General features: G+C 32.9%; 1 protein-coding gene across 1 annotated transcript in view; it reads right to left on the reverse strand.

Annotated features, from left to right (window-relative positions):
• LOC103593692 (rab3 GTPase-activating protein non-catalytic subunit-like) overlaps nt 1–7,036 on the reverse strand; it is a 54,412-nt gene extending 47,376 nt beyond the window's left edge. Inside the window, exon 1 of the mRNA XM_008576723.1 lies at nt 6,902–7,036. Within this exon, the coding sequence (XP_008574945.1) occupies nt 6,902–7,036 (135 nt within the window). The remainder of the gene's footprint in view (nt 1–6,901) is intronic.
• Nucleotides 7,037–17,135: the final 10,099 nt, after the last annotated feature.

Here is a 17,135-nt window from a genome sequence, read left to right on the forward strand (position 1 = left end):
TTTCAAAGAAATAAACAACTTTTTTCTCTATATTATATGTCTTCTATTTCATTAATATTTAGTTATTTTATTTATTATTTATTTTATTGTATTTGGAATTAATTTGGTGCTCTTTCACTAACTTTTGAGATAGATAAGTTAGATCATTGATTTTTACTTTTTCTTTATTCCTCTAAAATATTTATTTAATGCTATAATTTCAGTAAAAATGGCTTTTACTAAAGATAGTTTTCATGTGTTCCATGTTCTTTATCACTTAGTTCAAATATTTTCTACTTTTCTTTGTGACTTCCTCTTTGGCTTTTGGCTTATATAAACAAACAACCGTTTCAGTATTTTCTCTTTATGTCTAACAGTGACTTACAGCTTGATTTCACTGCAGTAAAGAACATACTATATGAATTAAATATTTCAGTATTAATTGAGACTTGTTTATGTCTCATAAAATAGTCCATTTTAGTAAATGTTTTAGTACACTTGGAAAGGATGTTTATTCTGTTTTTTGAATGCCATATTCTACATACATCAAGATTGTTAATCATATTGTTCAAATCTACTACTCCTTTTCTAGTGTCATGTATAGTTGTGTTATCATTAACCAAAAGAAGTATGTTAAAATCTCCTGTTAGGCTTTTGGATTTTTTCATTTATTGTTTTAGTCTGTTAGCTGTTTCTTCCCATAATTTATAACTGTGTTGTTAGGAAAAATAAAGGTTGTAATATTTATATCTTCATGGTAGATTATCCCTTTTATTATTAAGAAATCTGTCTCATTTCTAGAAATGCTTTTTGCCAAAAAGTCTAAGATTTCAGGTATATATAGATATATACACTTTCATATTTTTAGCCTTTACATGGTATATATATATTTATATTCCTATTTTTAACAATTCTTTACTTTAGTGCTTAATATGTGCTTCTTTTAAGTAGCATATGATATTTTAAAACCAGTCTAATAATGTTTGTCTTTTATTGGAATATATGGATATTTGCATTCAATGTAACTAATACTTTCGGTTTATATCTATCATCTCACTACATGTTTTTTCATCTATTCTATGTTTTTTTCCACTACATTATTTTTGGTAAGCAATTAAATTTGATCATTTTCCATTAATTTCTTGATTATAATTATTTGACTATTTTTGTGTTTTCTTAAGAGACTACACCATTCCTACTTTTATTACTTCCTTAAAAATGTCAACCTTTGATCACTTTGACTGTAAAACAAATTTTATGCCATTTTGTCATATATTTTTATTACATATATTTAAACTCAATAGAGTATTTTTTTCTGTTTTTCAGTCAATTTGCATTTAAATTATCCCATATATTAATTCAGTGTATTTCTCTTTCTCTACCCCCATGTTTATATTTTTATCTGGCATACACGTCCTTTTACCCGTATTATTTCCTTTATTGCTTGTCTATGAACTACATCTTATCTCGTATCTCAAATAATTTGTGTAAACACCGTCTTATTTGGTATTTTTATACAAATTAATTTTAACACTTTGTAATACATTCTCATTTATACATAAATTTTATGTTTACATGTACAAAGGACAAATAACTGCAGAAAATATAAGGAATAATATAATCAACTACACTCAACATAGATAACATTATCTTCATTTCCTTTTTTAAAAAAAATTACAGGAAAATTATAAATTTCAACTCACCCATGGACTTCATTCATCAGATTCTGGATACTGAATATAACTAAGTGTACATTTGGGTTTCTAGAAAACTAAACTGAGCCTCCATGAAACTAGCGAAGTAATCATCGTTTGCTGTTGGGGTTTTGCTGCCGGTGAAGAACAAAACTTCTCAGCGTTTCTAAATGATTGCAGTCTATATTACTGTATTTGTAATTAAACTTTGCTTTGTAGAACATATAAATGTTTAGTAGTATAAATTCCTGTTTGGTTTTCTGTTAGATGAGTCCGTACTCATAAAACAGCTCAAAATTTTAAAAAATTCCTAGAGGCAAGTGAGAATTCTAGTCTCACACACTATAAAATTTCTCTAAATCAGTGCAGAAAGTATATACAGTCATAAAAAGTTATATTTGTCAATCCAAGCAGAGTTAAAAGTCAATTTTGATCTTTGTCCAGTGATTCCAAGACTGCATAATTATCCATATAATTTCACACTCTTCAGGCTTAAGTTTGAATATTAGAGGCTGAAAATAACTTTTATTTTTAAAACAACATTAGTGAAGTATATTTGGTATGATTTTAATGTGTGCCTTTTAAGATTCAGTTGTTGCCAATGGGGTAGCTTTAAGAAGGGGGACCTTTAATTAGATCTTGAGGGTTTCTCCCTTGTGAATGAAAGTAAGTCCCTATAAATGAGGCTTCACACATCCCTGGGCTCTCTTGCTCTTCTGCCTTTGTCACATGAGGACACAGCATTTCCTCCCTTTGGAGGATGCCACAATAAGACAGCATCTTGGAAAAAAAGTCCTTACTAGAAACCAGACCTGCTAGCACTTTGACCTTGAGATGTATCAGCCACCAGAATTGTGAAAAAAACAAGTTTCTGCTCTTGATAAGTTATCCAATCTCAGATATTTTGTTATAACAGCACCCATGGACTAGGACAAATTTTACATATCATAAAATGCACCCACATCAAGTGTGCAATTTAATAATTTTTACTAACTTTTATGAGTGACTTCACTAACTTTACTAGTGTAAGTATCACCATAAATCGGTTTTAAATATTTTCAAATCTTTGATAAGATCCCACAAGCCAGTTTACAACTAATCCCCATTTTCACTTCCAGCCTCAAGCAACCACTAATTTGCTTTCTCTCTGTATAGATTTGCCTTTAATATACATTGAATATAAATGGCATCTCGGTAATGAGAATGACAAATCATTACTGAAAGAGGACACAAAATGGTGGAAAGACATACTATGCTCTTGGATTGGAAGAATCAACAATGTGAAAATGTCCACACTACCCAAAGTGATCTACACCTTCAGTGCAATGCCCATCAAAATACCAATGACATTCTTCTTAGAAATAGAAAAAAAAAAAAAAAAAAAAAAGACAATCGTAAGATTTGTATAGAACAAAAGACCCTGACTAACCATAGCAATCCTGAGGGGAAAAAAAAAAGCTGGAGGCATAACACACATTGACTTCAAATTATATTACAAAGCTATTGCAACCAAAACAGCATGATATGGATGTAAAAGCAGACACTCAGACCAATGGAACAGAATAGAAAACCCAGCAATCAACCCACATATTTACAGCCAACTAATCTTTGGCAAAGTCAACAAGAATATACATTGGGGAAAAGACTACCTCTTCAACAAATGGTGCTGGCAAAACTGGACATCTATATGCAGAAGAATGAAACAAACTGTACCTCACACCATATACCAAAATAAAAAAAAAATGGATTAAAGACTTAAATATCAGGTCTGAAAACATAGCATTACTAAAAGAAACCATAGGGGAAACACTCCAAGGGGTAGGAGTGTTTAAAACTTTATGAATGAGACCCCCAAACCACAGGAAACAAAAGAAAAAAAAATGGGATCATATCAATCTAAAAAGCTTCTGCGCAGCAAAAGAAAGAATCAACAGAGTGGAAAGGCAACCTATGGGATTGGAGAAAATATTTGCAAACTATACATCTGATAAGGGATTAATATCCAGAATATGTAAGTAACTCAAACAACTACACTGTAAATAAACAATCCAATTAAAAATGGGCAAAGGATCTGAACAGATATTATTTAAAGGAAGGCGTACAAATGGACAGCAGGTACTTGAAAAAAATGTTTAACATCACTAATACTCATGGAAATGTAGCTCAAAACCACATTGAGTTATCATCTCACCACAGTTAGACTCACCATTATTAAAAAGACTGAGAATAACAAATGCTGGTGAGGATGCAGGGAAAGGTGAACTCTTCTGTACTGTTAGTGGGACTGTAAACTAGTGCAGCCATTATGGAAAACAGTATGGAGGTTTCTCAAACAATTACAGATAGAACTACATTATGATCGAGCAATCCCACTACTGGGTATATATCCAAAGTAATGGAAATCATCATGTTGAAGGGACAGTACTCCTCCATGTTCATTGCACCTCTATTTATGATAACCAAAGTATGTAACCAGCCTAAGTGTTCATCAGCAATGACAGGATGAGGAAAATGTGATATATATACAAAATGGAATTCTAGTCAGCCATTTGCAGCAACATGGATGAACCTGGAGAAAATTATGTTAAGTGAAATAAGCCAGACACAGAAGCAGAAACACCATGTCCTCACTGTTAACTGGGTGTTAAGATGAAAGAAAGAGAGAGAGAGAGAGAGAGAGAGAGAGAAAGAAAGAAAGAAAGAAAGAAAGAAAGAAAGAAAGAAAGAAAGAAAGAAAGAAAGAAAGAAAGAAAGAAAGAAAGAAAGAAAGAAAGAAAGAAAAAGAGAACTGAGGGAAGGAAGTAATTAAGGAAGGAGGGAAGAAAGTAAAGACCACAATAGTACTTTGAACTTTCAAAAGGAGACAACAAACCTAAGCATGCTAGAAATGGGGAAGGGGGAGGATGGGGGTTTGGGGAGTGATTGTTCTGGTAGGGGCATAAAGAATAACTATGATTTGTAATAATGAATATGCTAATAAAAATAAATAAATAAGAAAAATAGAAATGAAAAATAATATACATATATATCTAGCAAGAATTCCAAGCAAACAAATGAAGAAAAGATAAGGCACACATTAAAATAAGAATTAAAAAGGGCACATTCCTACAGTCATAAAACAAGATAATTAAGAATATTAAGAAAAACTTTATGTGAATGATTTTGAAAATTTTAATGAAATTGAAAAATTTCTGAGCAAAACCCCAATATCAGCTGTGACACTAGAATAAGAGAAAATCTAAACAGCTTAATTTCCTTAGTTCATTTTCTGTTGCCATGACAGAATACCACAGACTGGGTAATTTATAAAAAAAGATAAAATTATTCCTTACACTTCTGGAGGCAGGGAAGTCCAAGGTCAAGGAGTCTTATCTGGTGAGAGCCTTCTTAGCGTATAACACAATGAAGGGCATCACGTGTAGAGAGGGCAGAAATATGCCTGCTCGTATCTCTCTTCCTGTTTATTTATTTATTTATTATATTTACTTGTACATATTTATAGGGTACAGTGTATTTTTTCAATCCATGCATATACTGCACAATGACGCACTTAAAGTAGATAACAGAGTTTTGTACCCATTAGTCCACTACTTCTCTCCCCCAGCACCCCTCGTCTCCCAGGCTCTGGTAACCATTATTCTACTCTCTACTTCAATGAGATCCTCTTTTTTTAATTATATTCCACATATAAATTAGATCATGCAGTATTTGCCTTTCTGTGCCTGACTTATTTCACTTAACTCAATAATTTCTATCCATGTTGCTGAAAATGATAGAACATAATTTCACTTTTTACAGTTAAAAAGTATTCCACACATTCCATCACATTATGTATAGTGCTGTGATGAACATGGGAGAACAGGTGTCTTTTTTGATATATTGATTTCATTTCCTTTGGGTGTATACCTAATAGTGGGATAGCCGGGTTGTAAAGTACATCTATTTTTAGTTCTCTGAGGAGCCTCCATACTCTTTTCCACAATGGTTGTGTCAATTTATGTTCCAACCAACAATACAGGATATTTCCCTTTTCTCTGTATCCTCACAAGCACTGGTTGTTATCTGTCTTGTTGATAGTAGACACTATCACATCTAACTGTAGTGCTTTGTGGTTTTAATTTTCATTTCCTCGTTGATTAGTAATGTTGATCATTTTTTTTCCTGTGCTCGTTGGTCATTTCTACATCTTCTGAGAAATGTATGTTCAGGTCCTTTGCCCATCACCTATTTTTAATTGTTTTTTTGTGTGTTCATTTTTTGTTTGTTTTTCTTTTTGCTGTTGTGTTGAGTTGCTTATATATTCTAGATATTAGCCCTTTGTCTGATATGTAGTTTTCAAACACTTTATCCCATTCTCTAGGTTGTCTCTTCACTTTGTTGATAGAGCCCCTTGCTGTGCAGAAGCTTTTTTAGCTTGATGTAGTCTCATTTGTGTATTTTTGTTTTAGTTGTGCCTGTTTTTGTTTTAGTTGCCTGTGCTTTTGTAATCTTGCTTAAAAACGTGCTACTACTCCTATTTAGTGTAGCATTTCCACTATGTTTTCTTCTAGGTATTTACATGTCTTGGGCCATAAATTTAGGTCGTTAATCCATTTCAAGTTGATTTTCATGTACAGTGAGAGATAGGGGTTCCCTATCTCCTACCCTTCTTATAAAGCCACCCATCTCATCACAGAAACCCCACCCTGATGATGATATCTAATCATAATTACCTTCCAAAGGCCCCACCTCTTAATACTGTTACAGTGAGGATTAAGTTTCCAACGCATTAATTTGGGGGAGATATTTAAACCATAGCATTCCACCCAGACCTCCAAATTCATGTCCTTCTCACAATGCAAAATAAATCCATTCCTTCCCAATAGACCCAAAGGTCTCAAGCTGTTTCAGCACCAACTCTAAAATCCAGGGTCCAAAGTCTCATGGGAAACTCAAGGCAACCTCCTTTCAGGTGTGAGCCTGTAAATAAAAACAAGTTATCTACTTCCAAGATTCAATGGTGGGACAGGCATAGGGTACAAATTCCCATTTCAAAAGTGAGAAATATTCCAGAAGAAAGGAGTAATAGGTCCCAAATAAGTCTGAAACCCAGCAGGGCAAACACTAAATCTTAAAGCTGGGGAATAATCTCTTTTGATTCTATGTTTAGCATTCTGTGCACAATGGGGCAGGCAGTGGTCCCCCATGGCTTTGGGCAACCTTGTCCATATGGCTTGTCTGGGCTCAACCCATGCTCCAGCTCTCTTGAGATCAAGTTGCACACTGGTGTCTGCAGCTTTCTCAGGCAGGTGTTTCACTCTGTTGATAGCTGTACAGTCCTGGGGTCCCAGTAGCAGTGCTGACCGCACATTTACACTGCGCATTGCTCTAGTGTAGGCGTATTGTGGCTCTACCCATGCAGCAGGTTTCTGCCTGTGCTTAGGTTGTTTTCTGCAACATTCTTTGAAATCTAGTTGGAAGAAACCATGCCCCACAGCTCTTAAATTCTGCTCTGCATGTCTGCAAAATTAGCACCACATAGATACCACTGAGGCTTATTGCCTGTGCCATCTGAAGGAGCAGCAACAAGCTCCACAGGGATTTGTTTGACCCACAACTGTGGTGGCTGAGAGGAGCTGCACTGGAATTCAGGGAGCAGAGTTTTGAGGCAACCCTGGCTGATGCCTTGGACTCATCTCCTGAAATCATTCTGCCTTTCTAGGTCCCTAGGGCTGTAATGGGAGGGTAAGCTGTGAAAATCTCTGAAATGCCTTTGGGAACTTTCTTATATTGTTTTGATTAATGACCATTGACTCCTTTTAATAAGTACTCATTTCTTAAGCAAACAGTTGCTTGGACACACCTGAGCATGCTTTTTCACTTTTTGCAAGGTCAGGCTGCAAATTTTCCAAATTGTTTTGCTCTGTTTCCCTTTTAATTATAAGTTCTGTCTTTAAGCCATCCCTATGCTATTAAATCGCACTGTAAGCAGCCAAAAATAGCCATAAAGCATCTTGAACACTTTGCTGCTTAGAATTTTATCATTCTCAAGTTTGGCCTTTCACAACACCCCAGGTCAGGGACACAATGCAACCAAGGTCATTGCAACTGTATAACAAGGATGGCCTTTACTCCAGTTTCAAATAAGCTATCCCTTATTTTTATCTGAGAACTTATCGGTGTGGTCTTTACTGTCTACATTTCTATAAGCATTCTGGTCATGACAACTTAAGTAATCTCTAAGAAATTTCAGACTTTCTTTAGTTTTCCTGTCTTCTTCTGAGCTGTAACCAGAATTAACCTTTATGTTCCAATCCTGACAATATAAGATTTTCCTAGCCTGGTCCTATAAATTCTTCTAGCCTCTAACCATTAACCCAGTTCTAATCCCACTTCCACATTTTCAGGTGTTTGTTATTAGTAACCATCCCACTTCGTAATACCAATTTTCTGTCTTTATGTTTTGTTGTTATAACAGAACACTTCAGACAGAAATTTATAAAGAAAGAAATTTATTTTTACAATTCTGGAGGCTGAGAAGTCCAAGTTTGAGAGGTTACATCTAGTGAGGGTTTTCATGCTGTGCTATATGTGGTGGAGGACAGCACAGGGAAAGAGAGTAAGAGCATGCCTGCTCACGTCTCTTTTCCTTTATTATAAAGCCATTGACTTCATCATAGGGGGTCCCACCCTGATGACCTCATCTGATCCTAATTACTTCCCAAAGTATTGAACTTTTAACACTGTTACAATAGGGATTAAGTTTCCAACACATACATTTGGGGTGACATGTTAGGGTACTTCAGAAAGTTTATGGAAAAATAGAATTAAAAGATAATACAAATTTTTCCATGAGTTTTTTGAAGTACCCTTGTATTCAAACCATAGCACCAACAAAAATTGGGAAAAATAGTCTATTATTAAGAGCTTTCTCCAAAATAAAATTTGAAGCCTATACTTCCTCCAAGCTTTTAGGAAATAAGAAAAACAGTAATCTATGGCTTGCCAGTTATCTCGGTTGGTTAGAGTGCCATGTTATAACACCAAGGTCAAGGGTCCAGGTCTATGTACTAGCCATCTGAAAGAAAAATGCTAATATATGCAAAAATACATTTAATAAATAAAAATACTCTTAGAAGACTAGAAATAGAATGATTTTTTTAAAAATTGATAAATAGTAGTATTTAAAGTCTTCTAGATCAAGCATCATATTTAGATGAAATATTTCCAACTCTCTTCCCCTTAGCAAGTTCTGGAATTAGTGAGGATTATCTGTTCTCACTGCCTGTATTAAACATTGTAATGCAAATCTTTGTCAGTGCAATAAAATAATATAAAAGAATAAAAGGTAAGAACTACATCTGTATTCACAAATGATGATTGTATTTGTAGAAAATATAAAGAATCACATATAAAAATTAAAGTTAATAATAATGTATTGTATGCTTGAAAATTGATTATAAAATAGATTTTGAATATACTGATCACAAAAATGTTAAGTATGTGAGTTGATAGGTATGTTAATTAACTTGATATAATCATTGCACAATGTATACATGTGTCAAAACATCATTTCATACATCATAAATATGTATATTTTTTATTTGTCAATTAAAGAAATTAATTAATGTAAATAAGAGAAGTCAGTGAGTTCACTGGATATGTCTGTATTCAAATTAGTGTATTTCTATGTATCAAAAAATAGAAAATAAAAATTTATAAAGCATTGTTTACAATGTCATCAAAAAACTAAGTAGCTTAGAATACATCTATAGAAAAGTGATTCATACCTCTATAACAAAAAATATGAAACTTCAGGAAACAAAATTTAAGAATCTAAATAAATGTAGGATTATAATATGTTCATGAATTGGAGTATATCAATAAAATGATTTATAGATTCAATCCCGGCAAGCTCTTTGGAGAGATTTCCAAAGTCTTTCCAAAATGTACTTGAAAATAGCCAAGATAATCTTAAAGAACAAATTTCACTAGAGATAGATAAAAATGTAAAAGATAAATATTTCTGGAAGAAAAGAGAATAGTATCTTTATGACCTTGAGATAGGCAAATATTTCAGTCACCAATTTGTGCAATACATCAATAAAGCTAATTTCTTTTATGAACTGAAATTTTGAATAGTTTGATAAACACCATCCCTTTTGCCATTTTACCCCCTTTCCGTAACCTCTGGTAACCATCATCCTACTCTATACTTCTATGAGTTTAATTTCTTTAGATTCCACATATAAGATAGATTATGCAGTATTTGCCTTTCTATTTCTGGCTTATATCATTTAGTATAATGACCTCCAGGTTCATCCATGTTGTCCCAAAAGACATTATCTATCCCCCTCCCCCTTTTAAAGCTGAAGAACATTCCATTGTGTATATATACCACATTTTCTTTATCCATTTATCTGATGCTAGACCCCTAGGTTGTTTCTCCATCTTAGCTGTTGTGAATAATTCTGCAGTGAACATGGAAGTTCAGATACCTCTTTGGCATACTAACTTCAATTCCTCTGGATAAATACCCAAAAGTAGAATTAGTAGATCATATGGTAATTCTATGTTTAGTTTCCTGTGGAAACTCCCTACTGTTTTTCATAATGGCTGTATTAATTTAGATTTCCCCCACCAGTGCACAAGTGTTCCCTTTTCTGCACACCCTGACCAACATTTATCTTTTACCTTTTTGTTAATAGCCACTCTAATAGGGGTGAGGTGTTATCTCATTGTGGTTTTAATTTGCATTTTCCTGTTAATTACTAATGATGAGCATTTTTAAGTATATCTGTTGGCATTTGTATATCTTCTTTTAAGAAGTGTCTATTCAGGTCATTTGCCCATATTTTTGATGAGGTTATATGTTTTCTCTATATTGAGCTGTTTGAGTTCCCTGTATGTTTGGACATTAGCTCGCTGTCAGATGTATAGTTTGCAAGTATTTTCTCCAGTCTGTGGGTTGTTTCTTCACTCTATTAATTGTTTTCCTTGCTGTAGAAGCTTTTCAGTTTTATGTAATCCCATTAATTTATTTTGTTTTTGTTGCCTGTGCTTTTGGGGTCATCTCCAAGAAAGCTTTGCCCAGTCCAATGTCATGCAGTATTTTCTCTATGTTTTATTCTAGTCATTTTACAGTTTCTGGTCTTACATTTAAGTTTTAAATCCACTTTGAGTTGATTTTTGTATACAATGTGAGATAATGGTCCAACTTCATTCTTTTCAGTGTGGATATCCAGTTTTCCCAACATCATTTATTGAAGAGTCTGTTCTTTCCATTGTGTGTTTTTGTATGCTTGTTAAAAATCAACTGACCATAAATAGCATGAGTTTATTTCTGGGCTCTCTATCCTGCTTCATTGGTCAATGTGTCTGTTTTTATGCCACTAATATGATAACTTTGTGATAGATTTTGAAGTCACATAATGTGATGCCTCCATCTGTTTTTGATTGTTTGTTGTTGTTGCTGTTTGGTTTTGTGTTCAAGATTGCTTTGGCTATTCAAGGTCTTTTGAGGTTACAAAGTTTAGGATTTTTATTCTTTTTTTACAGTAGACATCCTAATGGGTGTGAGGTGATAGCTTATTATTGTTTTGATTGATATTTTGTTAATGATTAGTAATATTGAGCATCTTTTCATACGTTTGTTCACCATTTGTATATCTTCTTTGGAAAAAATGTCTATTCATGTCATTTGCCCCTTTTTAAATAAAGTAATTTTGTTATTGAGTTTCATACGTTGTTTTTATATTCTGGATGTTAACTCCTTATTATATATATGATTTTAAAATATTTCCTCATAGTCCATAGGTTGTCTTTTCACTCTTTTGATTGTTTCCTTTGATAGGCAGAAGCTTTTAAGTTTCATGTAGTTTCATTCATCTATTTTTGCTTTTGTTGCCTGTGATTTTGGTATCAGATACAAAAGATCATATCCAAAGCCATGAAATTTTGTCCCTGTTTTCTTCAGTGAGTTTTTTTAAATCGTGGTAAGAACACTTAACATCAGATCTACTCTCTTAACAAATTTTTAAGTGCATAATAACCTATAATTAAACATAGGCATAATATTGTACAACAGATCTCTAGAACTTACTCATCTTGCATAACTGGAACTTTGAATCCATTGATCAGGAACTCCTCCTTTCCTTTCCCACTCCCTCAGCCTCTGGCAACCACCCATCTACTTTGTTTCTATGAGTTTTACTATTTAATGCTATACATACAACCAATGGGATAACATTTAACCTTTAAAAGGAAGTAAATATTTTAGGAATATATGTCTTATGTTTAGGTTTTTAATACTTTTTGAGTTAATATTTTTACATGGTGTTAGGTAAGGAACCAACTTCATTCTATTGCATGTTTGTATCTAGAATTATCAAAACCATTTGCTGAAGAGACTGTCTTGGCAGCCTTGTCAAAGATCATTTGAACATATATGCATGGGTTTTTTTCTGGGCTCTCTCTTCTGCCCCATTGGTCTGTATATTTCTTTTAATACAAGTACCACGCTGTTTTCACTACTGTAGCTTTGTAATATGTCTAGAATTCAGGAAGCATGAGACCTCCAACTTTCTTACTTTTTTTTAAAGATTGCCTTGGCAATTTGGTGTCCTTTGAGATTCCACATCAATTTTAGGATTTTTTTTTTATATTCCTCAATAAAATGCCATTTTTTGGTAGAAATTGCAATGAATCTCTATATCAATTTGGATAAAATGCACATTTTTAAGAATATTAATTTTTCCAATATGTGAATACAAGATGCCTTTTTATTTATTTCCGTTTTCTTTTATTTTATTAAGCAATGTTTTCTAATTTTCAGTATATGAGTTTTTGATCTTTTTGGTTAAGTTTATTCTGAAATATTTTATTTTTTGATACTATTGTAAATAGGATTTTTTTCTCAATTTTCTTTTCAGATTGCTCATTGTTAGTTTATAAAAAGACAACTAATTTTTATATTTAATTTTGGACTCTGCAACTTTGTTCTTTGTTGACTTTTTAAATTAGTTCTAACAGTTTGTGTGTGTGTGTGTGTGTGTGTGTGTGTGTGTGTGTGTGTGTGTGTGTGTTATAATTTTCTTTTCAATTGTCCATTGTTTTTGTGTAGAAATGCAATTGATTTTTGTGTGTTGACTTTGTATCCTGCTACTTTGCTGAATGCATTTATTAGCCCTAACAGGTTTTTTTTGTGTGTGTGTGTGTGAAATATTTAGGGTTTTCTATGTATAAGATCACATCATTTACAAACAGATGATTTTATATTTTCCTCTCCAATTTGGAGGATTCTATTTATTTTTCTTGCCTAATTGCTTTGTCTCAGGCTTATAGTGTTATGTTGAGCAGAAGTAGCAAGAGTATGCATCCTAGCTTTTTCTTGATCTCAGAGGAAGAGCTACCAGTCTTTCATCAGTATGATGTTACCTGTGGATTTTTTATATATGGCCTTTATTATGTTGTGGTACTTTCTACTCCTACAGTTTGAGTATTTCTATCATGAAAGGATGTTGAATTTTGTCAAATACTTTTTCTGCATCTATTGAGATGATCATATTTTTGTTCTTTGTTATTTTAATGTGATTTATTCTATTGATTCCTTTTTCATATAATCAAACATCTTTGCATTTCAGGAATAAACCACACTGCATCATGTTTTATAATCTTTTTAACATATTGTTGAATTTGGTTTGCCAGTATTTTAATAAGAATTTTTACATCTGTTTATTGGAAATACTAATCTGTAGTCTTCTTGTAGTATCTTTGTGTGGCTTTGGTGTCAGGGTAATGTTGGTCTCATAGGATGACATTGGAAGTATTCCCTCATATTCAGTTCTCTGGAAAATTTGGGGAGTATTAGTATTAACTATCCTTTAATGTTTGGTAGAAATCTCCAGTAAATACATCTAGTCCTGGGCTTTTCTTGGTTGAAAGTTTTTTGATTATTGTTTCAATGTCTTTACTAGTTATACTTCTATGCAGATTTTGTATTTGTTCATAATTCAATCTTGGTAGATTTTGCGTTTCTAGGAATTTTCCCATTTTCCTCTTTTATCCAACTTTTTGGCATACAATTGTTCCAAGTATTCTTTTATACTTCTTTCTTATTTCTGTGGCATTAGTTATATATCCTCTCTTTCATTTCTGATTTTAGTTATTTTAGTCTTCTCTCTTTTTTCTTTTTTCTCTTTTTTCGTTTTTTACTTTTTAAAATTGAAATGTAATTGATTATACATATGTGTGGAGTACAGAGTTGAATATCAATGCCTGTGTACAATCTGTGATGAACAAGTCAGGATAATTAGCATATATATCATAACAAAATGTACTCATTTCTCTGTGTTGAGGACATTCAATCTCCTCTCTTCTAGTCATTTGATAACATGCATTAAATCAATATTATTATAAATGCCCAGCTCAAGTAAACATCAACAGAACTCATTTTTCCTAGCTAGTTGTTTTGTGTCCATTAACCTATTTCTTGCTATCCCCCTTCCCCTCTCCCTTTCCCATCTCTAATAACCACATTTCTTTTCTCTCCTTCTGAAAGTTTAATATATTATTATGTTTCTTTCTTTCTTTCTTTCTTTATTTCCTTTTTATTTTTTTATTACCTCCCATTCATGAGTGAGGACAGGCAATATTTCTCTTTCTGTGCCTGGCTTATTTCATTTAATGTTATTTTCTCCAAGCTCATCCATGCTGCTTAGAGTGTCAGAATATCATTCTTTTTTATGGCAGTGTAGAATTCCATTGTGTTTACATACCATGTTTTCCTTATCCAGCCATTTGTTAATGGACATTAAGGTTGCTTCCATATCTTGACTATTGTAAATAGAGCTGTGATAAACATGCGAACACAGGCATCCCTTTAAAATGATGATTTCCATTCCTTTGTGTATATACTCATTAATGGGATTGTTGGATCATATGGTACTTCTATCTGTAGTTGTTTGAGAAACCTCCATATTGTTTTCCATAATGGCTGTACTAATTCACAGTCCCAGCAACATTGTAAAAGTGTTCCCTTTCAGCACATCTTTGGCAGCATTTTTTATTCCCTTTTTGGTGATAGCCAGTCTATCTGGGGTGAGGTTATATCTCAGTGTAGTTTTGATTTGCATATTACTGATGTCTTTTGAGAAATATCTGTTCAGCTCTTTTGCCCATTTTTTAGATTTAATATCATTTGTGTTGTTGTCCAGCATCCTTTTGCTTCAACTTTAGGGACAACCTTTAGAATTTCTTTTAGGGCAATGCTAGTAATAAAAAATTATCTTAAATTTTGTTTATCTGGGAAGATCTTAATTTCCTTCATTTTTGATGTACAGTCTTACAGGATATTGTATTCTTTGTCAGCAGTTGTTTTTTTTTTTTTTTTTTTTCTTCTAGGACTTTGAATATTTTTTCTCATTTCCTTCTGGTCTGCAAGGTTTCTTCTGTGTAATCCTCTGATAACCTCATAGAAGCTCCTTTGCACATGACAAGCCATTTTTCTCTTGCTGTTTTTGAGATTCTTTTTTTGTGACTTGTGACAGTTTGATTATAACAAGTACTGTGTTGGTTTCTTTCAATTTATTCTAATTGGAATTCACTGATATTTTTCTATTTATGTGTTCATTTCTTTCCTCAAATTTGGGGAGTTTTTAGCCATTGTTTCTTTAAATAAGTTTTTCTCCCCTTTCTTTGTCTCTTGTTCTTTTGGAACTCTCATAATGCATATATTGGCCCAATTTATGCTATCTGAGTCCCTTAGGCTCTCTTTACTTTCCTTCATTCTTCTTTTTTTTTTTTTGCTCCTCAGACTAAGAATCAACTGTTTCTTTCTTCTGCTTGATCAAGTCTTCTGTTCAACCCTTCCAGTAAAATGTTTAATTCAGTTATTGTATTCTTTAACTCCAGAATTTGTTTTTTCTCTTTTTTATAGTTTTTTACAGTTTCTATATAAAATTATATTCTCATTTTGTTCATGCATCATTTCCAAATTTCATTTACTTGTCTGTTTGTGTTCTCTTTTACTTCATTGGGCATCTTTAAGATGGTTATCATTAATCCTTTGTTAAGATATTAATAGATCTTCATTTCTTTAAGGTTGGTTTCTGAAGATTTATTTTATCCCTGTAATTTGTCCATGTTTTCCTGTTCATTTTTATGTCTTGTCATCATTGTTTAAAATTGGATGTTTGAAAAAACAGCCATTTCTAGCCTTCTTTACAGACTGGCTTCATACAGGGTGAGACCTTCACCAATCAGCCCAGCTAGAGATTCTGGGGTCTTTTCAAACTTTTCTTTGGTATGTACCTTTTCTTGGATTGTGTGTGAAATTTCCGAAATAAATAATTTTGCTACTGTTTTTTTTTTTTTTTTTTTAGGAGCCCACAATATCTTCCTCTCCCTACTGGTTTCTGTTGGCATAGTCTATCTGATGCTATGACAAACCGTGTTGCTTGCCTTTGTTCTGAATGATCCCTATACTGACACTCAAAGTATACTTCTGTTCTGTAAGTAGTCTGAATCAGGCCTGATAGAAAACAGTCCCTCAAGCAGCTCTCGAAAAACAAGAATTGTGCATATGTATTATCTTTCACTTCTAATGGAGACAACGGGAGTTGGAAGTTTTCTCTCAATTGTGCCATGCTGTTACAGGAAGAAGCAAGGGCTAGAGAGGGCAAAATGCAGCAAATTCACTACTCACTTCAGTGCTGCTCATTTTGATTTTGTGCTTGTCTGGGGTGCTACAACCTCTTAAGAGATTTTTATATATCTCACAACAGTGATTTGGTCTGTATATTGTTGTTAAGTCTGGGTCTCCCTACTTCAGTATCTTGCTGATGTCACCTTTTGAGCAATTATTATTTGAAAAGAATAATTTTAAAATACCTAATGAAGAAATATATTCTCTATGTTAATAATAATAATAACTATTATTATTATTATAACAGATAAGATTTAATTTTTCTTTGATTATCAGACCCAGTCAGTCTCCTTTTCTTTCTTTCTTTCAGAGATAATTATCATTGTCTATTTTATGGGTAAAATTTTAAACATTGTTTTTCTGACTTTTCCTTTGCCCCACCCTATGTGCATGCAACATTGAAGCAATTATTACAGGTATTGAAATCATTTGCTTACCACATTTTTGTGCTTTTAATGACTAGTTACAGTGCTTCACATGTTGAAAGTGTTCAATTTGTTTTTCTTTGATTAAGTAATTGCTTTACATAAATATATATGTCTCCACTATATGTAGTTCTTAATATTATGTCCTCTTAGGGGTTTAATTCATAGCTTCATTATCAAAATAATTTCCAAAAATACTCTTTCACTTTAATATGGTAGCCCTTGACTAGTTCAGGCCATCTACATTCTGTACAGCAGTTCCCATGAAAGTCTGGCAGGCATAGTGAGGTTGCTCTTCTAGTCCTTTTCCAAGATTTTTTTTTTTTTTTTTTTTTTTTTTTTTTTTTTTTTTTT

The sequence above is a fragment of the Galeopterus variegatus genome, unplaced genomic scaffold (assembly GCF_000696425.1).
Source record: "Galeopterus variegatus unplaced genomic scaffold, G_variegatus-3.0.2 Scaffold1392, whole genome shotgun sequence".
NCBI classification, from domain to species: Eukaryota; Metazoa; Chordata; class Mammalia; order Dermoptera; family Cynocephalidae; genus Galeopterus; species Galeopterus variegatus.